The 27459-nt window shown below is 34.3% G+C and overlaps 6 protein-coding genes and 1 pseudogene across 7 annotated transcripts; 2 read left to right on the top strand and 5 right to left on the bottom strand.

Annotated features, from left to right (window-relative positions):
* Positions 1 to 2317: 2317 nt before the first annotated feature.
* On the bottom strand, positions 2318 to 5655 carry LOC130936805 (U1 small nuclear ribonucleoprotein A). Its single transcript, XM_057866959.1, has 5 exons — positions 4915 to 5655; positions 4640 to 4812; positions 3620 to 3713; positions 3192 to 3280; positions 2318 to 2806 (listed from the first exon to the last, which is right to left on the bottom strand). The coding sequence occupies exons 1-5, from the start codon at positions 4997 to 4999 to the stop codon at positions 2522 to 2524; spliced, it is 726 nt and encodes a 241-aa protein (XP_057722942.1). The 5' UTR covers positions 5000 to 5655; the 3' UTR covers positions 2318 to 2521.
* A 1420-nt stretch (positions 5656 to 7075) lies between these two features.
* LOC130936021 (indole-3-acetic acid-induced protein ARG2-like) lies at positions 7076 to 7622 on the top strand. Its single transcript, XM_057865986.1, has one exon. The coding sequence runs from the start codon at positions 7188 to 7190 to the stop codon at positions 7479 to 7481; it is 294 nt and encodes a 97-aa protein (XP_057721969.1). The 5' UTR covers positions 7076 to 7187; the 3' UTR covers positions 7482 to 7622.
* Positions 7623 to 9674: 2052 nt separating this feature from the next.
* On the bottom strand, positions 9675 to 10975 carry LOC130936802 (uric acid degradation bifunctional protein TTL-like). Of its 2 annotated transcripts, none has more exons than XM_057866953.1 (4): positions 10733 to 10975; positions 10504 to 10605; positions 10283 to 10409; positions 9675 to 10134 (listed from the first exon to the last, which is right to left on the bottom strand). In XM_057866953.1, the coding sequence occupies exons 1-4, from the start codon at positions 10943 to 10945 to the stop codon at positions 9980 to 9982; spliced, it is 597 nt and encodes a 198-aa protein (XP_057722936.1). In that variant the 5' UTR covers positions 10946 to 10975; the 3' UTR covers positions 9675 to 9979. The 2 variants fall into 2 exon arrangements, with proteins under 2 accessions (XP_057722936.1, XP_057722937.1); XM_057866954.1 differs by having other exon boundaries at positions 9675 to 10116.
* A 321-nt stretch (positions 10976 to 11296) lies between these two features.
* Positions 11297 to 13898, bottom strand: LOC130933641 (uncharacterized). The gene is made up of 6 exons (XM_057863264.1): positions 13352 to 13898; positions 13113 to 13241; positions 12662 to 13028; positions 12264 to 12575; positions 12071 to 12167; positions 11297 to 11971 (listed from the first exon to the last, which is right to left on the bottom strand). Exons 1-6 carry the CDS (start codon positions 13896 to 13898, stop codon positions 11297 to 11299), a joined length of 2127 nt encoding a protein of 708 aa, XP_057719247.1.
* A 44-nt stretch (positions 13899 to 13942) lies between these two features.
* Positions 13943 to 14965, bottom strand: LOC130933639 (uncharacterized). The gene has a single exon (XM_057863263.1). The coding sequence runs from the start codon at positions 14963 to 14965 to the stop codon at positions 13943 to 13945; it is 1023 nt and encodes a 340-aa protein (XP_057719246.1).
* Positions 14966 to 17428: 2463 nt separating this feature from the next.
* On the top strand, positions 17429 to 20622 carry LOC130933638 (uncharacterized). Its single transcript, XM_057863262.1, has 6 exons — positions 17429 to 17644; positions 18838 to 19053; positions 19277 to 19332; positions 19460 to 19484; positions 19654 to 19962; positions 20470 to 20622. The coding sequence occupies exons 1-6, from the start codon at positions 17429 to 17431 to the stop codon at positions 20620 to 20622; spliced, it is 975 nt and encodes a 324-aa protein (XP_057719245.1).
* Positions 20623 to 26562: 5940 nt separating this feature from the next.
* LOC130935425 (uncharacterized) lies at positions 26563 to 27438 on the bottom strand (annotated as a pseudogene).
* Positions 27439 to 27459: the final 21 nt, after the last annotated feature.

Here is a 27459-nt window from a genome sequence, read left to right as displayed (position 1 = left end):
GCTTCTCCAACAAGGAGTTTGTCATCCATTAGAACTTAGAAAGCATACTCGTTTAGTTTGAAGTGAGAAAAACAGTGAGAGAAGGGTGGGTATTTATAGGTGGTAATTTAGAGAAGCAATGAGTGAATTGAGGTTGCTGAGAAGAGAGAAAAGAAAGGGAGTCTGGCAAAGCATGATGGCAAGTACACACAGAAATTCAAAGAAGGGATATCGAAGGAAACCCAAAATGAGTGATGTCTGCTTTAATATCATAAAAAAGCCAACAACTCCTTTGTTCATTTGAGGTTCTTCTCTCACTCTCACTCTCACTCTCACTTGAACAAAGACACTTAGGCCACTTGTTTTTCCATTTGTACTAACTCCAATGGCAGCCTTTGATGGGTCCCACCATGCATATACACATGTAAGTGGCTTGCATCTTTAATTTCCCTTTGCATAGAATTGGATGGTGCAAGCAGCAGGAGGAGAAGAATAATGTATGAGTGCACGTAGGCTTTGCGTGTTGGGCGCAAGTTTTTGAGTATGGCATGTGTTTGTGTTTGTGAGAGAGTAAGAGAGGTTCTCCCTAGGTAGATATCATTCCCTATATACAATAGGGTCTTTGCCCTTTTCCCCCAAAGTTTTTGGTGGTTTAACAGAGGCTACAACTGCAAGAATTTCAAACACTTAACCTGCAGAAGAAAAAGGGAAAGAAAAAAATATGGTAAAGCAATGAATATGGGGTGAATACTAACAGTGAAGGACACATAACTTCCACACCAGGCAAACTTGGTTTTCAGCAAACATAATCATTGTTGGATCAGCACATATTATTATTTTAATACTGTTAAATTATAAATATAAAAGTTACGCCTTTTATCTATGTCCTATAATAACAACAACTTTTGTGTCTCTTAATATTTTTGTATTTATTTGGCCTTAAATAATATTTCATGTCTCTTGGGGTGTTAATGAAAGATTTTAATTCTTTGTATAACCCACATATAATTATTGGTGATGGGTGACGACTATGTTCTGTTGATAGCAGATAATTATATTGCGGCAGAGAATGAGAAAAACCAGTGGCGTGGGAGAATAGGTTAAATATGGATTTAAGAGAGTGTCATACATACATTACATGGCTCACACGACACACTCATGTAAGCTTGGCCATCATTATTTGGATTTGGTGAATCGGTCACCCACTGCCATTGCCATACAAGTTGAAATAATGTGCTCAAAGCAAAGGCCAAAGGTTAAAAAAACAAAAGCCAAAAGTGAAAGAGTGCTTGCATGCCTAAAATTTGATAAGGGATACTTACGTGTGATGTCCATGTAAGGAAGGGTACTTTTAGTGTGATACAAAAGATGGATTGGAACTGTTACCACTTTGAAATGGCCATGCCTCTCTACCTCTATGTCTATCTTGTGGAAGAAGAACATAGATTCTGGCTGAGGTCATTATCAAATCTAAGGGACTTAAATATTGGCGTGTGCGTCCTGCATTTGGTATGCAGTGAAAGCTTTATTTGGTCACACACACACCCATTATTCAAAGGCTTTTTGAAACTCAATCATGCCTCCCAAACAGCTAAATTTCTACAGCAATTCATGTCTGTTTTTCCACTATGCTTCGGAGAAAGGAACAGCAATCAAACAAAAAAGGCTTCTCCCTTGTCCATTAAATTTGGGAACTCATTAAGTCTTCAATGCTAAAGTGAAAAAAACAAAAACAAGGTACTTATCATTGCCACATACATACACATACACTCTCTTTTTGACAAACATCACCCAGTTCTGTTTTCCCTTTCTGCTATTCAAGTATTGGTATTTGAAATACAACACTCAGATTAACTAGCCCAATTAAAGTATTAAACCATTAGGAAATGTCTATTTAATAAAAGAATAAAGATATACGATTTTAAGTAGTGTGTCTACATTACCCTTGGCTCCAATACAATATCACAATTCACAGTAAGTCTTTTTTAAACAGGAATGGCAATAGTGCATTAAGGAATTCCATTTAGCCAAAATGAAATGTGAACAATTTAAACACTCACAAATATTTCAATACAGGCCACTAGGCCAGAATAGGAGCATTAGGGTAAGAGTATATTTTCATATATAATGCATACGCAAGCATGTTGTGTGTACCCTTGCTCAAAATCGTTATTTTTCCCACTGGTATTAGTGTTTATGCTAAAACTTGAGGAAGCTTTCAAGGAGGATCACCAAAATCCAAATGGTTGTTGACTTGGCCACTAAAGACGAGCCTTCATAAGATGGCACAAATACAATACCAATAAAACTTCGACAAGGTGAAGTAATTTTGTAACTGTTAAATTTGAACCAGAAAGGGATGTATTGAATACGAAATTTTTTCAATGTAGAAGTCATCACCCTAACTACAATCATACAAGAAACATGGCTGCCTAGGGTAAACATCAATTATGCAGATACATAACGTATGAGATGAATTAACAATTCTACTTTGAAGATATAAGACGCCATTTTCACACCACAAGTTGAAGAAACCGCTAATCTATTTCTTGGCATAAGTTATCAACATCGGGTTATGTGGTGTTATCTTGAAACCTTGTAGGGCCTGCATTGCTACAGTTGATTGCATCTCATCTCCATATTCCACAAATGCAATTCCTGGCTTCGCTTCCACCATCCTAACTTCCTTGAAACCAGGATATTGAAGAAAGAGCATTTGCAGCATCATGGGAGTTGTCTCATTGGGTAGATTTTGAATGAAGAGAATATTGTTTGGTGGGGCAGGAGCCTCGGGTACCATAGATTTTGCACCACCTGGATACGATACCTGGGATAGTAGCAATATTAGAAAAAAGAGTATAAAATAAAAGTAAAACCAACTAAGTAGACATGGTGATCAGGAACACAATGAAACACATTGTTCATGCTTCAGCATGTCATCTCTTCTGACTTTCAAGCAATGACAATAATCTCTTTCCTCCCACTTTAACCAACAATATATTTTCCAGGAAAACCAAAGAAGAAAATTTTCCTGATTCGGTTCAATTTTCTACAAAACATGACCAACCCATATTCTAGTCTTAGAAATCATGCAGCTAGTTTCACACCACGAATGAAATTGGTAAATTGAGGTGAAACTAGTCACTAGAAAACTAGTAGGTTTTTTACATGATCATTGACTAAAAAATAAACAAGAAAGTGAGGAAACTTACAGCAGGAGCTGCACCATAGGCACCAGCATATGCTGGATTTACGCCCATTCCAGCTAAACCAGGATCAACATGGTCCTTCCGTTTTTTGCCTGCATCATAATGTATCAGAGTCATTTTCATAAAAATTCCTTCCGCATCTAAATGCAACTCTTGACTGTGCATATACAAACTGCTATGGCCAAATTTTACACAAGCTTGTCAGCAAACGCTTTGATCCATCCCAATTTCTCAGAAGTCAAAACTAGAGGAATCCAGTTCTTTGCTTATTTTTTAGGTTTCTTTTTAAAAAAAGGTTCACTATTTTGTGAAATTTAATAACTACATTTAGATGCCTGAGTTTTAAATTTAGGTTTTTACGGCCATAAAGTTTCAAAATTAAAGTATATAATATCCATAAAACATAATAGAGAACTAGGAGAGTGTTGTACCTTTGTCATCATGCCTCTTCCGTTTTTCTCTCGGGACAAAGGTACCATCAGCTTTTGCTATTATATCTGATTTAGTCTTTGCATACTGTATTTTCTGCATACGTTGAAATATTTCAATTTCTTGCAGAAGAATAAGTTCTAAAACATTGACAGGAACAGAGTAAACTATAACGTATCTAAATCAGCAGCAGAAACTAAGGAGGTGAAGTAAAAGAACATGCAAGTTGCTTGAACAAATTTGTTTCATTTTCCACAAAGAAAACAACAAAACAATCTTTTTTTTAATGCCATGTGTAATTTCGATAATATCCATTTCTCAAGATAAATTCCAAGACAAACTGATACATGATCAGCAAATAGTTTTTTATGGCATTTGAGCGAGAAATTCACTATATAACCACTAACAGAAATATATTCATCTGTTGCTAGATGAATCTAAAATCAGATTTGATTCATGAACTTTTCATGGAGGCTTGTTTAATAAAATTAATTGTGATAACATTCCTTTGGGACTGAAAGTGAATAGGATTTATCTACAAGGCCCCAAACCCTAGTGTTGGTTTATTTTAAAATGGTAAACCACTGACTAGACTCCTAGTAAATTATGATAGCTGAGATACCTACAGAACAAATATTGATATACTGTACTCGGCCATTTCTTAGCATCAATTTTTCTCAGTGTCATGGATTATTTCTTTCTAAGATACAGGGCTGGTCCAATTAAAGCTCTTCCTAATTGGTTTAGGGAACTGCTTCTACTGATTAAATAACAAAACTGATAGCCAATATTGCCACTCATCACAAGGGATGAGCAATGTCATGCAAATTGAATGAATAATCTAGTGTATAGTATTTCCAAAAGTGCTCTCAGAATTCCGAAGCACGCCAAACAGTAAAATCAAAAGTTCAGAAGCGAATCAAACGAAAATTACAGCTACGCACTCAGTACAGGTAACAAACCGAAATATACCAAAATAAGAAAAAAAAAATCAAAGCTGAACTGAAGGAAGAAGCTGGTACCATTGGCTTATCGTAGAAGGGAAAACCTTGCATTTGTCTAAGAGCATTGGAAGCAGAATTAACATCCTCAAACACCACCCAAGCTTGACCCTTGTGCTTCAGAGTCTTGAACGCTAGCACTTCCAGTATCTTCCCGAACTGAGAGAAAACAGCATGCAACGACTTCTTCAACTCTGAAGGGAACAAGAAAAAAGAAGGAAAATTGAAATTGAAATCGAACAAAGAGTGGAAATGCGTGAATGAAAAGTGCAAAAACAGAATAGAAGGTGAGGTACCATCAAGCTTAATCTTTTCGTTAAGGTTGTTGATGTAGATGGTCATGTTCTGAGGGATTTCAGCGATCGCATTGGGTTCAGACATTTTGTTTCACCTGCGATTTCGATTGTTTCCGATGGAAAAGAAAGTGAGGAGCGAAGATGGTAAAACCCTAAGGCTAGAGCCGCTGCCGGAGACGGTGCTCGAAGCCACCATGAATAGCCAACACAACAACCAAGCTGAGTAACAAAACCACTGGGCTTTTCCACCCGGGTCATATGGGCCTCCCTAACTGGATTTTTATTATATTACGTTTTGTTGGCCCAATATGAGTCCAATTACGAACTCACGTTAAACCCAACTTGGGATGCGTAACTATTATAAATTATAATTTGACTTTTGTATCACAGAGAATGCAAGCTAATAGCCTACTAATATAGCCTACTAATATGAAACTTGTGATGTCGACGCGGTCAAATTGTTTGATTATTTTATACCTTTTATTATTCGATGATTCTAGATTTTTTGTATGCGGTTTTTATCATTTATTTTGATTTTGACGCGCAGAACTGGAAACTAATAAGTGCGTGTAAAAGGGGTTTTGCTTCTAGTAACGATGAGCAGAGATGAGAATTATTGAGAAGGTTCTAAGAACGTGTATAGATGGATGGTGACAATTGCGAATTTTGCCGTTATAAGTGGCTATTAGCTGGGTAGGCAGGCTTTCGGTGGTTCATGCACATGAATGTAAGAGGAAAGCACGATTGCGATAGAAACGAATTGGGATGCAAGTGGATGACTCTACTACCTTATATACCTAGTAATTCACGGATGTTGCATTAGTATTAGTTGCATTGCACTGGAACTAATTGACAAGGCAAGTTGTGGGGCCCGGCCTTCTCTGGAACTAGAACTCAAATAGGAGTTCGTTTAGTTTCTTTTTAAGAAGTACTTAATGTTTTTTTATAAATTACAAAGATTATGCCCTATTGCCCTTATGCTTATAATTTTTATAAGATAAAGATGTTTTTAAAAATATTTAAAGTAAAGTGTTTTAAAAATAATTTGTATTTGTTAAAATTAAAAAATTTAATATAATTTCATATATTAATTAAAAAAAAGATTTCATTTTCCTTTTTTAAAAGATGTTAAAATGATATTTTTTATTTATAAAATGTATATTTTTCTATCATATAACTTTTTAAAAAATTAATTTATTTTAAATTTTTTTGTTAACTATTGTCAATTTTTTTATTTGTTAAGAAAAAATAAATTATTTTTTACAAAAATATTTTTTTGTAAAAATTTATTTTTTAATAAAATTTTATTTATTAAAATATTCTTTAACAAATTATTTTTCTAGTGACTAAATTGTAATTTTTTCAAATATCCTTCAAAATATTTTTTAATAATTAAATTATTTTTTATTGAGATGTCCTTCAATAATTTTTTAGTTACTAAACTATAATTTTACCAAAATTTTTTTTAACAACAATTTTTTTAGTAAATTTTATTGTTAATCTCATGATATCAATACATATTACTAAACATGATTTTACAAGTTTAGTTTAACTTTTTTTTATATTTTTCTATTAGTCTCACAAAAAAAATTTAATTTGATATTAAAATAATATGCATTGATTTTTAATCACTCAAAAAAATATTAAAAGGTATTTTAGTAAAAAAAATAATTTAATTATTACAAAATATTTTAAAAGATATTTTAGTAAAAATATAATTTAATCACTAAAAAAATAATTTATTAAAAGATATTTTAATACATATAATTTAATCACAAAAATATTTTAAAAAATATTTTTTTAATTAATATTTAAATTTAATTTTTATATTAATATTTATTATAATATTTTAAATTTTAAAAAATTATTTTACTAAATATATTTATTATTGTTTGTATTTATTAAAAACTGTTTTTAATTTAATTTATTAAATATAGATACTATAATTTTTGAAAAGTAGAAGTTTTATAAAACCAAGTCTAATAAGAAAGGCAAGTCGGCAAGTGCATTTCATGCTCATTCACTGGTTCATTGACCTCAGACGACTTACCAGGTTCCAATTTTGACCAGGTCTTACCGTCTTATCATTGTTAATTTGACGCGCCTTATTCTCTTTCCTGGACCCTTCTCATTCTGAACCCTATATATATACACACTCCCTCTACGCCTCTACCCTCAAATAATCACAATACAACTGCGGAGAGCTTCTTTTCTCTTCCTTCTTTATTCATTCAGAGAGATTATAAGCTTTCCTCGGTTACTTGGAATTTGAAATGGCACGCTCTTTCGCTAACTCCAAGGCTCTCTCATCCCTCCTTCAAAACCAAATCTCGAAGGCTCTCACCGCCTCCCGTGGCTACGCTGCGACGGCAACAGGAAGCGTAGCAGCAAGAAGGGGAGGAGGAGCGTCCAGCGCCATCAGAAGCAAGAAGTCTTCTTCTTCAGGGGAAGAGAAAGGAGAGAAGGTTTCATGGGTGCCTGACCCTGTCACTGGCTACTACAAACCCGAGAACATCAAGGAGATCGACGTTGCCGAATTGCGTGCCTCCCTTCTCAACAAAAAATGATTCAACTAACTAACCAACTCATCCTTCATGCCTGGCTTAATGATTATGCTTCACATGAAAGCCATGCCTTTAATTTATTTGCACTTGTTTCTTTGTTCTGTTGTTACAAAATCTAATAGAATCAACTTGGTTATATGAAAAGCGCACTCTGCCACTCTGTTCTCTTCTCTGCTTTCAATTCAATGCCATAGTTTTCTTTTTATCACATTAATTACATTCATAAAAGTTGGATCAAGCTCTTAAGAAATCTTGTAACATGAAAAAAGGAGAATTTAATTTCTTTTGAATTAATAAAAATTATAAAGTCAACAATGATATCACTTTAAAAATTTTATATGTTGAAACTGTTACTAAATTTTTCAATTGACACTTGAAAGTATATGTATATAGCAAATCTAATTTCTATATATGACCCATGAATGGTGCTGGCTCCACTACCACCTTCTGCGGACATGATTGTCACACATGGCTATACTCGCATGCTATGCTTTAATTTTAAGATAATATTTTTTTTTTACTATTCTACCTGTATCAAAATCAGTTGCTAATATAAAATATATATTAAAATATAAAATATATATTAAAAATAAATTAAATTATATATATTTATATATAAATATATTATTAATTAATTTTAGTATATAAATAATATTTCTTATTATATCTTTACTAATCATCCAACCATTAGTATAACTTTATTATAACATACAATTTGAACTCACGCAAAGTGAATTACATGTCTAAATGTTTAAGCAACATAGCAACAATGATAATCACGGTACTTGATTATTTAATTTGATTACACCATTTATGTGAAGCCAATGATTTTAAACGATAATTTGATAGCAGTAGTATACGATTTTGTTTCTCTTTCTTTTACGTACGTGTGAAAAAAAACACGAGAATGACAGAGGAAGAGTTTAAATGCAAATTGGAAACTACATACTCCTATTTTGTTGGTAAGTAATGCTTACTGAATTCATTTATTTTCTAATACACGCATGCATGATTTTTTTTTAATTAAAAAACATTTAAAAGACAAAGTGTGTGTGGCAAGTAAATCTAAATTAGTTCAGAAGATATGTTGTGAAAAAGAATGAGTATTGGATTTTATAATAACAGCAAATGAGTGTTGGAAGCAGTCTACTTTTGTTGAACAAACCGCCCAAGCAAGAAACAAAACCCCATTATAATAGTCCCATGAGATTCCTTTTTCCAGCGCATGCATGTGGCTAAAGTTCCACTTGTGGCCTAAACATTCGACAAAATCTCTCATCTACTTCTGCATTTTTATTAATTACTTACTTCAAATTATTGGACTATACATGAATAATAATATCATGACTTCAGAATTGTCATTAATAATTGAGAAATATATATGATGGTATCGGTATATGTGGTATGCCATTGCTTGGTCCAACAGGAGATTAATCTGCCACCACATGTTTATAAGAAACTAACACTAATATTTACTATAATATCAATAAGTGAGTAGTTTAACTTTTGTGCTCACATTCTATGTTTGCTTGGTTATATACACCGTATCTGCCTATATAGAGAGTAGACCATATTATGATCTGATTTGTCATGTTGTGTGATTATTCCATTTCCAATATTCATCACTAGCGATAGCCTCAATAACAAATTTTGATGCAATCTATATCACTACAAGAAAACCGGCAGATAGCGGCGGTTATTTAATAGCAGTTTTATTAAACCGCTGCTAAATACAATATGCCAGCAGTTCTTGTGGCGATTTTAGGAGATGCTACCAAATGATCATATTTTGCAGTGTTTTTCCAGTAACCGCTGCAAAATGTACCCATTTTATAGTGGTTATTATAGCGGTTTGAGGGGACGCTGTTAAATAATCTCATTTTGCATCGATTTTTCTGTAATCCCTACTAAATGTTCAGTTGTTAAATACATTGATACTCGTTTTGCAGCGATTTTTTTTCAACCGCTGCAATATTTTTTTAACTTGAATTTTTTTTATAAACATTATTGCCTTCTTATAACTGTTCTAATTCTCGCTATTTTTATTTAATAAAAAAATAAGGTTCAAATACTGCAACTTAATTAGTGCATTAAATAAATTTTCAATTTTGTATTACATAAAAAATAATTCATTACTTAAAAAAAAATTATACATGAATAACTAAAACCAAATTTATGAATCATGTTTTTCCTTATAGTATCAGCCATTTTGAGTTTGTATTTAACTATAACTGGTAACATAAAAATCAAGTAAACGTCCGAATTCACTAACTCAAACAAAGTTCAATGGAGCATAAAAATCAGAATTACTAAAATAGACAAACAAGTTTTGAGTCAAAATTTCTCATCAACATCGTATTGATCTGGCCAAAAATACTTTGTCAAAAAAGCGCTGTAGTGACGTGATAACGGATCTGATAAGTCATTTCCAAATCATGGCATCTTGTTCAGATCGAAACCTCTTTTTGCAGCATGTACGGCATCTTCTCTGTGTTGGGTATTTAAAGTTTATTGTCTTTTTTTGGAACCCTATTAAGCTCAACATCCCTAGAGATGTCATATCCACCGGAGGAGATAGCATCTAAATCATCTTCTGAATCAGTGTCTGCTCCATCTAGAGTGTCAGCAACTATTTCGCCTGAATATTCAGTTGACACTGAATATAAGAACATGCAACCAACAACATATAAATCTAGTTAAAAGATAATGATAACTTCAAAGTCATTCTAGTTATTAAGGAAAGAAAATTTCAGAATTATGGGAAGAGGACTTTCAAAATTAATAAATACAAAATTAACTATTACCGTCTCCTTTGTCAATAGTTTGGACAGATTTCTTGGAAAGAAGCTCTCTAATAGCACATTCTATATACTTCAATTCCTCTTTTGAAGCAATCTCCAACTCAACACCATGCGAGTTATTAAAGCGCATCTACACCATAATAAAATGTATAGTTGATGGTCTATTTTGTAAAACATATTGTGTCTCTATAATTCACTTTCTATGCTAGAAATTTATTTCCAACCTTTAATTCAGCAAGTATGTCTTCAAATGTCCTACCACCTACAAATGTCACAAAACATAGCCAAATTTCTCCTCGTACCTTGATCCCCCATTCATGAAGTTTCTACAAATTTTAGCATTAACGGAACAACTATCACTAGTTAAATGTAATAAGCATATAGCAACTTAAAAAACTTATTTTTCAAATAATGTTTAACTCAAGTGTTTAAGGGTACGGCTAATGAACATACCTGCACAGTAGATGCGTTCGCCATTTCCAAGTATTCATTAGAACAAGATCGACCTGATAAAGCCTCCAACCAAGATCTAACATTCAACTTACGGGACCATATGTCTCTGGCAACCGTAATTGCATGTTCCAATGAAGAAAATGGAGAGGCTATAGTCATTTTGTTAGCGAACGTTGTGTCTGCACAGCATGATGAGAAATCCTCCGTTTTCATTTCTCCTGTTACAACACCATTTTATATTAACTATATTTGTCAATGATAATAATATTGTAATTCAAGAAAATTTACTCGATGTCATAATTTTCTTTATCGGATGTTAAGAACAATAACAACGATGATGAGAAGAACAAAGCATTGACAACTAACTTTTAAAAGCAAACATCGTTGGAAGAAATAAGAAATTGGTGGTATTCATGAAAATCAACTTGAAATGAAAACTTAATTCAAATACGAAAACACAGATAGTAATGTAACTAGCAAATTGCGTACATCATAAACACTGTTAAACTTATCAAACACACACGAATAGTCTAAAAATGCTGCACATGTTTTGCCATATTTTCACTATGCCACATAATCTATGTTATCAGAAACATCTACTACTGGGTCTTCTATATCATCTTTCCTTGTCAACTGTAAATCACTGATGTCACCTGCTGCTGATATGTTCAACCCGGGCTGAGGAGAAAAAGTAGTTTCAACATCCTCATTCTCTCCTCCCATGTCATACAAGTCTCGTAGTTTTACATGAACCACTACACTCCATTCTTGATCTACTTCATCACGTACATAGTACACGAGTTGAGCTTCTGATGCCAATATGTACGGTTCATCCTCTTCTCGATCACCGGTGTGAATTGGACGAGCAAAATTAACGCTCGTAAGACCCAGATGGTCTTCTTTGATTCCTCTGCTCGTAGTTGTATCAGCCCAAATACATTTGAACAAAACCACTGTGAAATGGCAGCTGTAGTTCAGTTCGATGATGTCAACAATTGATCCATAATATGGAACACTACCAAGTACCAACAGCCACCTGTTGTCACGCATGCTGGCATAACTTCTTGTATTGGATGAGACATAAACTCCACTATTTTGTGTTTTTAGCCCGTCTTCCTTTGTGATAGTTCTAAACTTGTACCCATTGACGTTGTATGCCCCAAACCGTCTTGCCTGAAGCATGGGACCACATGCCAGCAACTTCATTTTTTTCGAATGTACGGTACTGTCCATTGGAACCTAGGACCATAAATTAGAGTTTGTTCGTATTAAAAAATGGAATTTACAAGAAATAATTCTAGTGCACAAATAAGTTGGTCAGCTTAAATTTCTACGAACCTCACGCTTGAACCGGCGAGGAAATTCTGCATGCACAACACGGTCTATCTTAGAGTGCGACCTTGTTTGATCCTGTAATTTTTGCTTGGTTTCTGACCTAAATTTACTTTACGACATAACAAGAAATTAGTCCAACGACTGAGTGTTTGAAATTGGTTATAATCGTGCTTAATGATTACACGTGCATACTTACTCAATAAATGGAGCGACGGCCTCGCAATTGACTAGCACATGACGATGTGCCTGATCTCTTTCCATTTGGGTCAGTGCAAAATGTGATACAGCCCCTGAAGGTTTTCCAATTTCAGGAAACATAGTACATCCTGTATTGTTTGTAATATCAACAGGTCGATCGTCAACTCGCGCTGGACGGTTGATTCTAGTCTCAGTATTATCCAAATATCTGGAGCAGAATGTCAAAATCTCCTCGGATAAATAGCCCTCCGCAATTGAGCCTTCAGCTTGTGCCCTGTTACGCACGTATTGCTTCAATCGTCCCAAGTACCTTTTACATAAATACGACATAACGTTTAGTATATACGTAACAAAATTGGAAAAAGAATTCTTAAATGCGTTTATTAGCACGCTAACCTTTTTATTGGATACATCCACCGATAATGTATCGGGCCACCAAGTTTTAGTTCATCAACGAGGTGCACCATAAGGTGAACCATGACAATGAAGAAAGATGGAGGAAATATCATTTTCATCTGACACAGAATTTGCACAACATGATTATGAAGGGCACCAAGCTGCATAGGATTTACAGCTTTTCCACAGAGTTCTCGGAAAAATGAGGACAGATTCGCAATCACATTCGATACCGGACTTGGCAATGCATTCTTCACCAAAATTGGAAGTAATTGTTCCATTAGAATGTGGCAATCGTGACTTTTCAACCCATACAACTTGCGCTGCCGGATGTCAACACAACGAGCAATATTGCTCGAGTAACCATCTGGAAAGACCACGTTCTATAGAGTCTTCAGGAATACATCCTTCTGTGGATTCGGCATTGTGAAGATTGCTGAAGGATATTTACCACCTTCGTCCGGCCACAATTCAGGCCTTATGCCCATGCTTTGTAAATCTTTGCGAGCTTTAAGATTATCTTTTGATTTGACGCTGTCGTTTAAAATAGTGTAGACCACATTGTCACAAATATTCTTTTCTATGTGCATCACGTCAAGGTTATGATGCAACATGTGATCCTTCCAGTACGGGAGTTCAAAGAACACACTCCTCTTTTTCCAAACCGAGTCATCTTGATCTGCATCTTACCAACACATCTTCTTTTGGCTGTCAGAGTTGGGTTCTTCCCAAACGATACTTGCAAGTTAGACTGCTGCCTTAAAACATCTGTTCCATAATACTTCATCGGTGGATCTCTGCTTTCAACTTGTCCGTCAAATCTTTTCCGGTCTACTCTATATTTATGGCCCTGATTCAAGAAGCGGTGATGGCCCATGTAACACCATTTTCGACTGAATGTTAGTCGATGAGCCTTAGCGTCCATGTTACATGTGGGACAAGCTAACCCACTGTACGTGTTCCACCCAGATAAATTTTTCAACCCTGAAAAATCGCTAATAATCCACATTAGCGCCGCACACATCTTGAAAATGGTCCCCTTATTAGCATCATAAGTTTCAACACCGTCCCAGAGTTGCTTCAACTCATCCACCAGGGGATCCAAATAAATATCGATGTCGTTACCCGGTATTTTAGGACCGGGAATAATCATAGATAGTATAAAAGATGTTTGCTTCATGCATAGCCAGGGAGGAAGATTGTACGGAATAAGAATCACAGGCCAAATAGAATACATGATACTCATATTTCTGAAAGGATTAAAATCGTCACTTGCTAAAACTAAGCGAACACTGCAAGCATCGCTAGAAAAAAAAGATACTTTGCATCAAAGTCTTTCCATGCTTCAGCGTCCCTTGAATGCCTCAAGTATCCATCGTTATTATCTGCCTCTTTATGCCATAACATGTCAGATGAAGTTTTGCTACACATCAATAATCGTTGCAGTCGTGGTATAAGAGTAAAGTAACGGAGAGTCTTCGCTGGGAGAGGCTTTCCATTTTTTCTGACAGGTATTTTTATTTTCGTAACGGAACCCTTTCGCGTCTTCTGCTTCCATCGTGAAGTCCCACACCGCTTGCATTTCGTCGCCTCCTCATCTTCACCCCGATACAACATGCAATCATTCGGGCAAGCATCTACCTTTTTATACTCAATCCCCAACTTTCGGATGATTTTCTTGGCTTCATACAAAGTGGACGGAAATTTGGCTTGCTCAAATGCATCCCGCAATAAGTCCAGAATCATCGACATAGCTTTGTCACTCACACCACACATCCATTTAATGTGATAAAGCTTCACTAGGAAAGATAATTTGGAGTATTTCGAGCAGCCGGGATATAACTCCTCCGCTCCATTTGCAAGAAGGTCGGAAAAATTCTGTGCATCGCGACTTGGACCATCGTACAGGTACGACAACTCTATATCATCGTCTTCTACAGGATCCGCTGTTGTGGTCTCCTCACTTCCAGGAGGCATTGTGAAGTTAAATGCCTCGTGCACTATTTGAAGATATGGATTCACCTCAGGTGTAGGGTTCTCAACTATCATTGTGTAAGTAGAGCTCTCTTCAGCTGGTTTCTCACCATGACGCAACCACAAAGTATAGCCAGCGGGAAAGGACTTTATCAACAGGTGGTCGTACGCATCCTCTCTTGTTTGCATAAATTGAAACCCACATTGAGGGTATGGACACTTTATCTTGTTATCCGACGATGCATTCGCAAATGCAAAGTCTAGGAACTTATTAAGTTCTCGTCTATATTCTATGCTATCTCGTGGCTTAAGAATATAGGTTTTGTCCATATCTATTATACACCAAATGTATTGTTTAATAATTAATGTGAAACAATTTTTTCAAAGCTAAAATAATGTTAAGTATCGTACTGTATTCATTCCGCATGATATAAGAAATATCGTTCCAAATAACATAACATGTATTGTAAAATACGTGGGCAACTACGAACATTACAATTTATACTAAAATGTGTAGTAAAGGTAGAATATACAACTAATATAAAACAAAAGATACGCCACATAAACACAGTTATAATATGACGATAAAATTTACGCCAATTACTGTTTGGCAAAAAAATAACAAGAAGAATTTTTTGATATAATAGTCATTCATATAAGTTCATTCATGGAGTACCTTACGAAAATTTTTTGTTCGTAAAACACTCCTCCCATAAAACCTTTTTAATGGAGGGAATTCAAAATTTCTATACTCTTATTTGTATTCAAAGTTTATTTTTACGTTTTATTTTAGTTATGTAAATGAAAAATCTTGGCATTAGTTTTAATTTTTTTCTGTATTTTCTATGGCTATTTTTTCCTATCTTTCTTAAAGGGGGCGAGTAGTGAACTCGGCCCCCCTTCAAAATTTAAGACACTATACTTATATTTGATATTTTTAGTTTAATAATAAAAAGAATATTAAATAATTTAATAGTTTTATATGTAATTTTACTATCTTAATAGTTTAATTCACTAATATTTTCCACTTAATTAATTTACTATGTTACCCTCAAGTCTTTGTACCTTTCAAATTAGTTTTTATATAATAATCTATATTTATTTCTAGAAACATCATTTTTTTATAATACTATATTTAATATTTATATTATTATGTTCGAAATGACTTACGTTATTATATTTAGGTAATCACTTTATGTACTGTAGATTTTATTGTTCTTGTATCAAATAATCATTTTTACTCTAAATTTGTGTTGTTTAAAGAAAAAATAAATTAAAGATATCTTATATCTTATATCTATAAGCAGTGACGGACCCAAAAAAATTATATTGGGGGGCAAAAAAGTTTATACATTATTATGAAAAGATATATTAATTTAAATTTAAAAAAAAAATAGAAATGCATAGTAATTATTCGAATAAGAAAATAAAAAATTACATATAATAAAATAGAACGAAAGATATTTTTTAAAATATTTTCCAGTATGATTTCTATAAATAAAAAATATATATTCTAAATTAGTAAATTGGTCAATTGATTTTAGAAATTTATATGCAACATAATTACGTATAATAAAATAGAACGAAATATAAATAAATAATTAAATAATAACAATTACTAAATTGAGAATAAAATAAAATAGGTAATTTATTAGGAGAATAAAAAATTAAATTAATACCTAAACTATAATTCCTTGAATTATAATTTGTAATTGGAATTATAAAAAAATAATGAAATTGAAAAATACATAAAGTCATACAGAATGATATTAAAAAAATAGAAAATTTAATAACATATGCACATAACTAATTACGCAACTTATGTTTGTAGGTCAAAGATGCCAAAAAAAAAAATAGTCTATGAACTGTATATCAAATAGAAGTCAAAAGTTAGTAAACAAAAAAATGAATAAAAAATACTTTATCTTAAATAACATATTTGACGTCAACACACTTAAAAGAAAAAAAGAGATTAACAATATTAAAGATACACAAAACCCACTTATTGTTTTTCCTTATATAGAACAAGATTAATAAAAAAATATATGTCGAGACCATCATTACCATTTTTAGTATAACATGTTTAGAAACAGTAGATAATTAACCAAAAATTACCGTTGGCATATTAAAACACTCTTATTTTCTTTTTTATTATTTTACTAAATGTACGCAGTTGATTAAGCAAAATTTGGATTGTTTAAAAACTGAAATTAAATTGATTAACCGGCCGAGATTCGGTTCGGGCGAACCGAACCGTGACTTGGCCGTCTCATTGAAGCAACGCCTTTCTGAATCTGTTCAGCCCACATTTAACCCTAATTAGAGCCCACTCCAAGAGAAATGAAGAGAGCCAGCATCTAAAGTTCAGAGCGCCGCCGTCACGTGAAGGTCTCCGCCGATTCTCCTCGGCAAGCCATAACCGGGTGCCGCCACCGATGGTCCTCAGGTCGCTACCTTTCCTTCCGTCGCAACCCTCCTGTGCTTCTATTAAGCCGCCGTTGTTGTCATCGCGAAGCCTCCCTCGCGCACCTGAGCTGTCGCAAGCTCTTTTCCTTCCTCGGTGTGAAGGTGCTCCATTACTTCTACTTGCCTTGGTCACTCGGTGGCTCAGGTCCCAGCCATCAACGTTGACATTTGGTCGAGCTTCCAGGTAATTTTCCCAATTTATTTAACTGAATGTGCATGCTTTTGTTTAACTGATTTTTGAAGTTGTTTATTTAACTAAATACTCATGCTTTATTAGTTTTTGATTTTATGTTTATGTAACTCTATTTTAATGGTGTGACTTATTGTATGGAGTTGACTGTAAATGAGGCATTAGCATTTTCTCCTGGAAAGAAGATCGTGCTAAACCATAACAGAGAGTTGCAACAAGTTGGTCAGGCAGCGGGCCTATTGAGCGGGTTCTTGGGGACATTGGCGTCTGATTTTCAACAGTTGCCAATTGGTGAAAAAAGTTGGAAGACAATGAGCAAGGCTTCCAAGGAGCATGCCTTTGACCAGTTTAAGGTAATGTTTAGTTTTTTTTTTTTTTTGTATAAAGTAAGGTGTTACCAATGCTTAGTTCGCAAATTTTTTTTTTAATATCTTAAATTGCAATACATTATTAAATAACTTAAGCCACAATTAATCCGGTCATTCGTGTATAGCAATGTAACTAGTAGTTGTAGTAATAATAATAACAATAATAATAATAATAATGATAAAACTTATAAACCTTAGGAGAATGTTAAAGCTGCTCCTATTATAAAGAATTAGAGAGTGAATATCTATAGCTTATGATTTCCGATTAAATGAAAATGTCAGATGAAGATAAATATGAAACACATTCGCAGAAGTTGATTCTGTTACCTTCCTAACTTTGAAATTTTGGAATGTATTGTGGTTTTAATTATTTGTTGAGAGATTTATTTAATTATTTGCTAGCTATGGGGTTGCTGTTTTTATGTGCTGCTATTCTGTATTAGTAGGTGGATTTATTTGGTTTTCTATTTGTTTGTTTTAGTTTGGTAAAGTAGAGAAGGATAGTGCATGTTGGGTTTCTTTTTGTTGACTTCTTTGAATTTTGTTGCTGAGAATTGTTCATGTCTAATGATGTGTCTTTTGATAATATGTAAGTCTGTTCGAGGTGGTTAATTATTATATATTTTCTTTGTCTTACTATATTGGTATGCTCCTCCTCAACCCTCCTAACCAAAAACACCTTCACATTTTAACTTTGTTATTGTTGTCCATGCCTGTAGAAAGCTATTGTAAAAGAGATTCAGCCTGATTCCTTTAATAGGACTTGAAGGGTTTCTTTGTCAAAAAGTTCTAACAGATTGTATTAGTAACTACAATCTTTATTTAATGAAGTGATATGTATTTGATCACTACTAAGCTGGTCCACCAAGGGGGGTTCGGTTCATACTTTGAAGGTGTTTATTCATGCTTATATTGGAGGTGATTCATGCTATTTATATGCTTATATTGGTTGTGCAACTTGTATTTTGAACTTAGCCTTTATGATAAAGTTTTCATTGTGGAAATTTCTCAATCAAATTTGTTTGTGTTTTGAGTTGATGAATCGTGTATATAGGTTCTTCTGTGATGTGGAATGGATTTGGAGTTAAAGTTAATAGTTAGAATGACGGTGTGAAAGCACTTATGTCAATATAGTTATCATGTTTATTGTGTTATCTTATGATCTGAACTACTTATAGCGAGTCTTCCACTATGAGGACGATGGAAAAGGGATCATAAAGCGGGGAATTGTACAAAGGATAGAAAATTCCTGGAGGAACGCAAGAAATCATTTGTTCCATAAGGTTTATGACGAAGAACTGACTTTTGACCAAAACCTCAAGGGTAAGCCAGCAGGAATAAAGGCAAATCATTGGAAAAAGTTTCTTGAATATCGGTTGAACGAGGACACAAAGGTAACAAATGCTTAGTTGAAATTTCATTGTATTCGATTTTAAATCGTCATGAATTACTACTAAATATGCTGAATTTATTGTGATAGTGGAAAAACTACTACCAAAAAGTTCATCACCTTATTCTTTTTTGTATTTCCTGAAGTTGTACATGCCTGACTTATAAAATCGTTAAAAGTTTAGTAACTTAATGTGATAACATTTATGTTTGTCATTTTTTGTGTAGGAGAAGTGTAAAAAAAATGCTGCTAATCGTTCAAAGCAAATGTACACATACCGGAGGTTCTAAAACGATGGCAAGAAAGAGACACGAAGAAGTAATTAATTTAAATTCAGTTCCAGAATGGTGACGTGTTTCTGGTAATATAGTGTTGTCTGTTATATGAATGTGTGTTAATGATTGTTATAGGAGCTACGACCGGGAAGGCCTATTGGTAGAGGAGAGGGATGGACCATAAGTCATAAAAAAAAGAATGGTTCGTATATGAATGAAGATGCGCGTCTGGTTGGGGTAAATCATGTTCTTTACTTTTTCATATTTCTATTTCAAATTAGGACCGTTGAATTTAAATTAGTGTAAATCCGGATCTCACATTTTTGCAGGAAGCAATTGAAAACATTGAGAGCCAAGACCTCTCCAGCAAGAAATTTTCACACAATGATTCCCTTGCACAAGTGCTTGGAAAGGAGCACCCAGGAAGAGTTCATGGGCTCGATTTTGGTCCATGTCACAGTCAGTATTTTCGTAACATTCCACAGCAGTCCGACTACGGTGTACAAATTGAGGAGTATCAGATGGAGATTGTAAAACTTAAGGCGGAGGCAGCAGAACTTAAGGCAGAGTCAGCAGAATTCAAGGCAACAGCAGCAGAGGAAAAGGCAAAGAGACAGAGAATGGAGGCAGAGGGGAAGGCAAAAATACAGAGTATGAAAAATTTATTAAGATACATAATCCAGCAACAAGGAGGTAGTTTGCCACCTGAAATAGCTGAAGATTTGGATTCTTTAAGAAGTGCACCAACCTCATCCCATGCAAGATGATGTGCGGGCAGCTAACGATTTGAATTATGAATGTTGGAATCTGAATACTCTTTAATTTTTTTCACTGTCATAATGACTTTTGAGATATTTTTTGTAGTTTTTTATTTTCGTGACTTTATCTGTAGTTTACAGTCATCGATGCACTGAATTCAAATAATTATAATAATGATTGTTCTTTTGCATATATTTTTGTTTTGTTTCGTGTGTTGTAGTTTGATTGACTGTTAGTTATTTTAATAAGGTAACACAACTGAGTGGAAGAATGTATAAAGAATAAAAGAATTGGCATATTTTAGTGTAAATTCGAGTTTTTTTTTTAAAAAAAAGTGTAACTCTACATTAGGCAGCGGTTTTAAATCCGCTGTTATATCTTAACAGAATATTTCAACGGTTAGCATTTTGCAGCGGTTAACAACCGCCGCCATCTTCAAGCAGTTATATTCGAATGATTTTGTAGCGGATCGAACCGCTGCAAAATTATACCTCTGCAAAATACCATTTAGTAGCGGTTGTTCCAGCGGTTGCTATTAACCACTGCAAACGGTTTAACCGCACGCTATCTTTCAGCGGATATATCAATCGTTGCTATCAGTTTGGCAACGGTTAAAAACCGCTGCTAATCCTATGCATAACCGCTGCTATTTGCCGGATTTAGTGTAGTGCTAAGAATTAAATTACACACTTTAAACAAATTTTTTAATAAGGTGTATTGGTTTGGCAGGGTATAATAATTCATATGAGGCATATGATATAGTTGGTAAATATTATCATTTTTTATCGACAATAAGCCAATAATTTATATATATTTATAAGTGTTTTAATTTATATACAATAAACATATAAGTTACACTTATATTTATCAAAATTTTATATACATAAATTAATATAGTTTACATTTATATTTTTTTTTAAATTTACACATATAAATTAATAAAATTTATTTATTAAAATCAATTTAATGTTTATACTTGTCAAATAAGAATAAAAAATATAAAAAATTGTTGGTCTCAAAAATTTCTTTAATTGATATTTCAACCAACTAACGAGATTTGGAGATCAATTATACCACTTATGGAATTGAAAATTGATGAATGATGAGTCATGTCATCCACCACCACCACTCGTGCTTAAATTATTATATAAGGAGTGTTAGGAATCAGTAATTTTTGTAATTTATAGTTATCAAATAACTATTAATAATATTTTTAATAATGTAAAATTTTATCTAATAATATAAAATTACTAACTTTTTTTGTTAATTACATACCAACTAAAATTTAATAAAATTACTCACCTCCTAAACTTTTTCTTTTCGTATTATTATTGGAAGCTAAGATCTAAAAATAATGTTATACCTAATTCAGATGAAAGGCTACCTGAAAAGTAGTTCTTTCCTAATAATTGAATTACAAACGTATGTATAAGAAGGAAGCATGCGATGTTTACCATACAAAGGAGTGGACAATAAAGATCCTAGTGAGTGTGAGACTATTCAAATGTATGATGAAATAAATCTGTTACACTACTGTACATAAGCCGACAATGCGACTTCAATTATTATCATTTGGCGTATGAAATTCAGATCATCATGAAATATAGTATTGAGTAGAGGATAAATTTCTAAAAATTTATATTTTAGATAGATTATTTTTTTAAAAAATATTAATAATTTTTTTAAATAGTAAATATAAATATATTATTTTTAAATTAATCTCTATAATTAAAATAAAAATCTTAATTTAAACTAATTTATCTGCATCTATTATCTTAAAAAATTTTATTAATAATTTTTAAAAAAATTAAACTGTCCAAAATATAAATTTTCGAAATTTATTCGTTGTTTTACTTTGTATTATACGAAGAGTTTGAAGAAGCAAAATGCCAAAATAGTAAGTGAAGCTTTCAACATTAACGGCTCTTATCGCAAGGGACTACTTAGCCTACTAACCCGGGGGATATTTTGTTAGATTTAAGTGTGAAACACGTTTGGATACATGTTCTCTCCTGATTTGAAGAAGGGAAACGAAGATTTTAACGTTCATTACATTGTAATATAAAAGTCAAAGGCCGCGTTCCATAATCTGATAAAGAATTAAAGAAAGAGAGCAAATTAGAAGAAAAGTCTTTTCATGTGTCTAGAAAGAGCAGCCAAAAATTAAAGCCGGGAATTATGCTCTGCTTGGATCCTTCTTTCAACTCACAATCATGACATCTTCTTTGCTACCAAGCATCCACCCTCACCTTTCAAATATTTTTATTCCTAAAATCAAAATCATATACATAATGGTATTCCTAATTTGGTCTAGCTAAAAATAGTGTTGATTCGCAATTGAGTTTAATTTTTTATAGATGACATAGTTAAACCTTTTACGATGTTGTTGAATTCAAAAACATTGTTTGTGTACGGACAGTATAAATAAATAGTAAATACCTAATTAGCAAATAGTAATTAATTTTGCAATTGGCCTAAAGAAGTCTCATTGTCTAATCATCGTATTGGAATCTTATTCGCAAGGCACCACGACCTCAAGAGTCAAGTCTTATGTTAGTAAGGTCAAGTAAATTTCATTATTGGCGGCTCAAAGTCAAACAACATTCATGCCACGCAATAAACAGTAACACCATTCAAGCCTAATGCCCTAATCTAATAATGAAGCAAGATCATGCGTAACCATGAATTGCAAATGCATAATGAAATGGGGCCATTCAGTAAGCCATTTAAGAATGAGACCGAACGATGCCATCTCCATTTTCGTCTAGATTCTAAAACTACACAAAACTCCTTTCTGCATAATTTGTGCGATTTAAATTTATGACTCTGTTTGATAAACACAGACATGATCATATTTAGTGGCAAACACCATAGTCACAAAAGTAATTAAGCTAACGGGCAAAAACCATAAAGAACATTTTCACGTAAAGTAATTAACTAGCTGTTACTGTATTTCATTAATTTATAGGAAAAGTTTAAAACGCGGTCTTTTAGATTGGATCTGTACACTAATTTTATTTTTGAGCTTTCAATTGCACTATTACAGCCACTCTCATGGTGACGTTATTAACAGCTAGGTGACATGAATATGTGATGACCATGCTCCAATTTAATCTCTGTCTTTATGTATAAACCTTAAACATAGTTTGAATTCCATCTTCTTCTACTTCTGTATTTTTCTTCCATCTTTTTCGATTTCTTCTTCTTCTTCCAACATTGGTATTAGTTGCAACGGTATACCAAATGATTTGGGGTTTTAGTCACAGAGCTAGGAGCTCGAGTTGTTTGTGTTCAACTAGAAACTGGACAAGAACATTAATGAGAACTGTTCCGTTCAAATTTGATGGAGGCATACGACTCCTTTGTGGTACCCTTCCTTCGATTGTCAGCATTGCTCGGTAACTTCGCTTGCATGCTGCGTTTGTCTCGCCTCTCCCGGCAAATCCTCTAGATATGCAGTTTATGACTCCTTTTGGTGGATTAGGGTTGGACCATCTACTGTCATCCTATTCTTTCGAGGTTCGTTGACGCTCTTCTCGGTCTCGAATGTTTTCCTTGCTTCCTCTTCCTTCGACATATTTGTCCAAGAGACCTTGCCGGGCTAGCCTTTCTAATAAGTCTTTGGCGATTACGCATTCGTCCGTCGTGTGCCCGTACTTCTGATGGAAAGCACAGTGTTTGCTCTTGTCGACAAATCGTTGATCTTGGTAACTTCCTGCTCAGGCGGGGGTTTTATTATTTTGACGTTCAAAATTTCTTTGATTATTTTTTCTCTCTTTGTGTTGAATCTAGTATAAGTATCGAATTTTGGGGTGAGCTTGAATGGCTTCCTTGTTTCCTTATTGTTTGGCGATCTCATAGTCTTATCTTCTTCTTTCTTAGGTGGTTGGTTGTCCGTTCTCTGAGCCTCATGGAGTTCTTCGATCTCCATTTGTCTCGTTGCCCTTTCTCGAAATTCCTCCAGCGTCTTTGGTTTAGTAACCGCGATTGTCTCCCGGAACTTACTGGGTCGGAGGCCGGCCTTGAGGACGTGCAAGTGGACTGCTGGGTCTAGATCTGGTATTTCCATGGTTGCTTTAACAAACCGAGTCATGTATTCCTTTAAACTTTCGTGTTGTCCTTGTCTGATGGTGCCAAGATAATCTGATCCGTGTACGTATATCCTCGAAGCTGCGAAGTAGTCGATAAAGGATCTCGCCAACTCTTCAAATGAGGAGATCGAACATGTAGACAATTTAGAAAATCAAAGTAATACAGCACCATCAAAATAAGTAGGAAAGGATCAGCAAAGTCCAAGTTCATTGTTAGCGCCATTAAAAATATCATGGATTGAAATTTTTTAACATGAGCATGGGGTCACCAATCCCCTTGTATGGCTCAAGAGTGGTAGGCAGCACGAATTTTTTGGCATCTGATAGTTGGTGATCTCTTCGGAGAATGGGTTGTCTAAGGTCAGCTTCTCTTTTGGCGGATTGATGCTCAATGGGTCTGCGTGGCTTTGAGCTGAGCCTTTAGAGTTTCCTTCCTCGTTCTTTCCGGCATTGTTATGGACGGACAGCTCGGCTATCCTTCGGACTTCCGCCTGGAGTTCAACAATCTGAGCTAGGAGCTCTGCTTGCGTGGGTTGATGGACCCCATTATTAGCCATACTTGAGGATTGGAGATCCTGTAAAAAAGAAGAATAAAGAGCTAGGTAAAGGAAATAGTGGGATTAGATGAATTTCGTGCCCCACGGTGGGCACCAAATGTTCTTTTGTAGATAGCCGACTCCAAGGTATAGCTCGTTTTCTTGATGCTCGGACTCGCTTTTCCTTGGACAAGAGGGATGATACGTCGATTTTCTCCAAGAACGGCGGTGGTGGGCACCTGCAAAGACACTCAAACGCTCAAGTTAGTAAGAGTAAAAGATAACTATCAAATTACTCAGAATGAATAGTGTACCTCTTCCATGTCAGGAGTGGATGTATTTATAGAATTGTTGTGCGGTTACTTAGTGGGTCTAATATTGTGGAGCGGTTGAGAATGTGAGTCTAATTATGTGATAATTGCTCTTTAATGATGTTTGACTTCTTAAGATAAGCACGTTAGGAGAGCAAAGCACGTACTCCACGTACTCCTAAGTAGCACGTGTTTATTTATTTAGTTCTAAGAAGATTCTAATTTATAGTTTACTGAGTCAGGTTATAGCCAACGAAACAAGAACCAAACCTAAGAAGGTATCAGACTAATGTGGTTGTGGATGTTGCCTCGTCCTTAGATTTGGTTTTGGTTCTTGTTTTTTAGGCACAGAAGATATGCTCTTGGACTAGGGATTGCGCTCCACTTTTGATCTCGGAACAGCACATGGCTTAGGATCAGCAACTAGAGGGACATGTTAGGAGTAGGATTCGTAGAAGTGTTTGAAATGACCTTAGCTTCCTTACTAATATCTCCTCTTGATCATCAAGCCGTACCACAACTTCTTTTCTTTTTAGAATCTCAGGTGTTGATACTTCATGCTCCATGAATACATTCACAAGATCATTATTTTTTTTAGCAAAGAAACATATCTCCCTTAACTCTCCATCATTGTTTAATCTTCTCAGTTCAACTTTTAGACTCCTACTTGAAATAAGTCACCAACATTTTTTTATCTTGTCGTATCCAAACTCTTTATGGTCATCCCTAATGTAAAAAATTAAATCTCTAACATATCTTCATTAATATCATTCAAACGATTTTTGTTATCAGGAGAATAGACCATCATTCATTTTTCATTTTTTTGAAAACTTCAACAACGATGAAAACACCCCAATCACATACAAAAAGAAAACTAACTAAACCCATGAATCATATATATATGGTTAGCAAAAAAAAAATTTGCTGTATACTAACATCGCTAACATCTACAATGGTGTTTCCTCGGCAATACTAGTAGTCTCCCAAAATTATTAAAATTGTAAATCACACCATTTTCGTCATTGTCAGAATAAGACGGAGACAAAGTGTTGAGTATTGGAAAAAAGAAGGGAAAAAATTGTGAATATCGAAATACATGTTTCTAACATTTTTTCCTCGTGCAACTAAAATGGTGGCATTTTCGTCTCACTAGGTGCCAAAACCTTAGACAACGTCGTCCTTTACGTCTAGTGTGGTAGTGATTGTGTCATATCAGTACTCCGATTCACTAACTCATGCAGGAAATGGGCTTGAGACTTGTATAGAGCTCGGAGTTCAATCTGAAGTCTCAAAATGGTGTAATTAAAAATCTAGAGATTAAATTAGTATATAAACCTAATTTGAGAGACCACTTTAAAAATTTAGTCGAAAAATTCATCTTAATTTGAGAAATCTTTTAATTTTGTTTTAATTTTTCATGGTATCCCTAGACCTCAGCTAGTTTAACAGTTTAAAAATTAATTTGTGGTGAATCTAAATTTCAATTAAGAGACTGGCCAACAAATTATTATATCTATATAATAGAATTTAAATCCTAATACTTAAATGAAGAGAGAATTGATTACACAACTAAGCGAAGTTGGTTATTCCGTTTTTTGGTTACATATGTGCCAAAGGCCCAATATGTTATGTTTTGGGCTAAGAGTCTATATTTTGTGGGTTGCCACCCAAAAAAAAGAAAATAAAAATGCAAAACACTATCATACTTAAAGCAACAGAACCCTGACAAAAAAGAAAAAAAAACACCGCAAAGATATAGTTCTGCATATTACGAATAAAAACTAAATGGAGGAAACTACATCACCGTTGTTTTCCCGGGAATTGTTGCAATCGAATCCACATCCACACTGGGGGCATTGGAGAAAGTTGTTGACGGCAAAGTCCGCGGAGGCAATACCAACGGAGAATTGGAGTTCGTCATCGTTACGAGTGACCTCAACGATGTTGAGCCACAAGAGTGCAACTTTGACACTCACACCCTTCAGCTTCGCCAACCTATCTTTCGAGATCACTCCCTTGATGGTGGATTTGTACTTGAGCTCGTAAGATTCAATGCTGAAGCTGCAAGTTCCATTCAAATACGCAGTGAACTGACCCGTCTTTGCGTCAAGCTCATACCCGGTTGCACCCTTGGGAAGAAGACCCACTGGAAAATCGTACTGTTCTAGAACATCGTATGCTGTTAGCTTCTGATCTTCTTGCTGGGATGCGAGTGAAACTGTGGCGTATAGAAGGACACATACGAGTGCAATTGAGGATTTCATTATCGCTTGCGTTTGATGACAATCGAAAACTTGTTTCCTTATAGGTTGAGGGGTGGACATGTTGAGATCAAGACACGACCATTGATCATAATAAATAAATGCAGAACATATATGTCCTATAGCAAAATTCATGTGGCACTGCTTAAATTGCATTACTGTTTTCGACTTCATGCA

This window comes from Arachis stenosperma, chromosome 6 (genome assembly GCF_014773155.1).
Source record: "Arachis stenosperma cultivar V10309 chromosome 6, arast.V10309.gnm1.PFL2, whole genome shotgun sequence".
Taxonomy (NCBI): Eukaryota; Viridiplantae; Streptophyta; class Magnoliopsida; order Fabales; family Fabaceae; genus Arachis; species Arachis stenosperma.
The sequence above is the reverse complement of the archived record's forward strand: the minus strand, read 5'-3'. Positions and strand labels throughout refer to the sequence as shown.

What these genes read in the sequence shown, in the direction of transcription:
- LOC130936805 (XM_057866959.1), bottom strand. Translation starts at nt 4,999, where the DNA reads ATGTCTGAACCCAATGCGATCGCTGAAATCCCTCAGAACATGACCATC. An exon ending in CGAAAAGATTAAGCTTGATG is followed by an intron (nt 4,813 to 4,914) that starts GTACCTCACCTT and finishes TGTTCCCTTCAG; the next exon opens with AGTTGAAGAAGTCGTTGCAT. An exon ending in CCTTCTACGATAAGCCAATG is followed by an intron (nt 3,714 to 4,639) that starts GTACCAGCTTCT and finishes CAACGTATGCAG; the next exon opens with AAAATACAGTATGCAAAGAC.
- LOC130936021 (XM_057865986.1), top strand. Translation starts at nt 7,188, where the DNA reads ATGGCACGCTCTTTCGCTAACTCCAAGGCTCTCTCATCCCTCCTTCAA.
- LOC130936802 (XM_057866953.1), bottom strand. Translation starts at nt 10,945, where the DNA reads ATGAAAACGGAGGATTTCTCATCATGCTGTGCAGACACAACGTTCGCT. An exon ending in CGAACGCATCTACTGTGCAG is followed by an intron (nt 10,606 to 10,732) that starts GTATGTTCATTA and finishes TAAAATTTGTAG; the next exon opens with AAACTTCATGAATGGGGGAT. An exon ending in AACTATTGACAAAGGAGACG is followed by an intron (nt 10,135 to 10,282) that starts GTAATAGTTAAT and finishes TCTTATATTCAG; the next exon opens with TGTCAACTGAATATTCAGGC.
- LOC130933641 (XM_057863264.1), bottom strand. Translation starts at nt 13,898, where the DNA reads ATGTATTCTATTTGGCCTGTGATTCTTATTCCGTACAATCTTCCTCCC. An exon ending in TGGATGTATCCAATAAAAAG is followed by an intron (nt 12,576 to 12,661) that starts GTTAGCGTGCTA and finishes TTTATGTAAAAG; the next exon opens with GTACTTGGGACGATTGAAGC. An exon ending in CTCGCCGGTTCAAGCGTGAG is followed by an intron (nt 11,972 to 12,070) that starts GTTCGTAGAAAT and finishes TTATGGTCCTAG; the next exon opens with GTTCCAATGGACAGTACCGT.
- LOC130933639 (XM_057863263.1), bottom strand. Translation starts at nt 14,965, where the DNA reads ATGGACAAAACCTATATTCTTAAGCCACGAGATAGCATAGAATATAGA.
- LOC130933638 (XM_057863262.1), top strand. Translation starts at nt 17,429, where the DNA reads ATGGAGTTGACTGTAAATGAGGCATTAGCATTTTCTCCTGGAAAGAAG. An exon ending in ACGACCGGGAAGGCCTATTG is followed by an intron (nt 19,485 to 19,653) that starts GTAGAGGAGAGG and finishes ACATTTTTGCAG; the next exon opens with GAAGCAATTGAAAACATTGA. An exon ending in GAATGGAGGCAGAGGGGAAG is followed by an intron (nt 19,963 to 20,469) that starts GCAAAAATACAG and finishes ATATCTTAACAG; the next exon opens with AATATTTCAACGGTTAGCAT.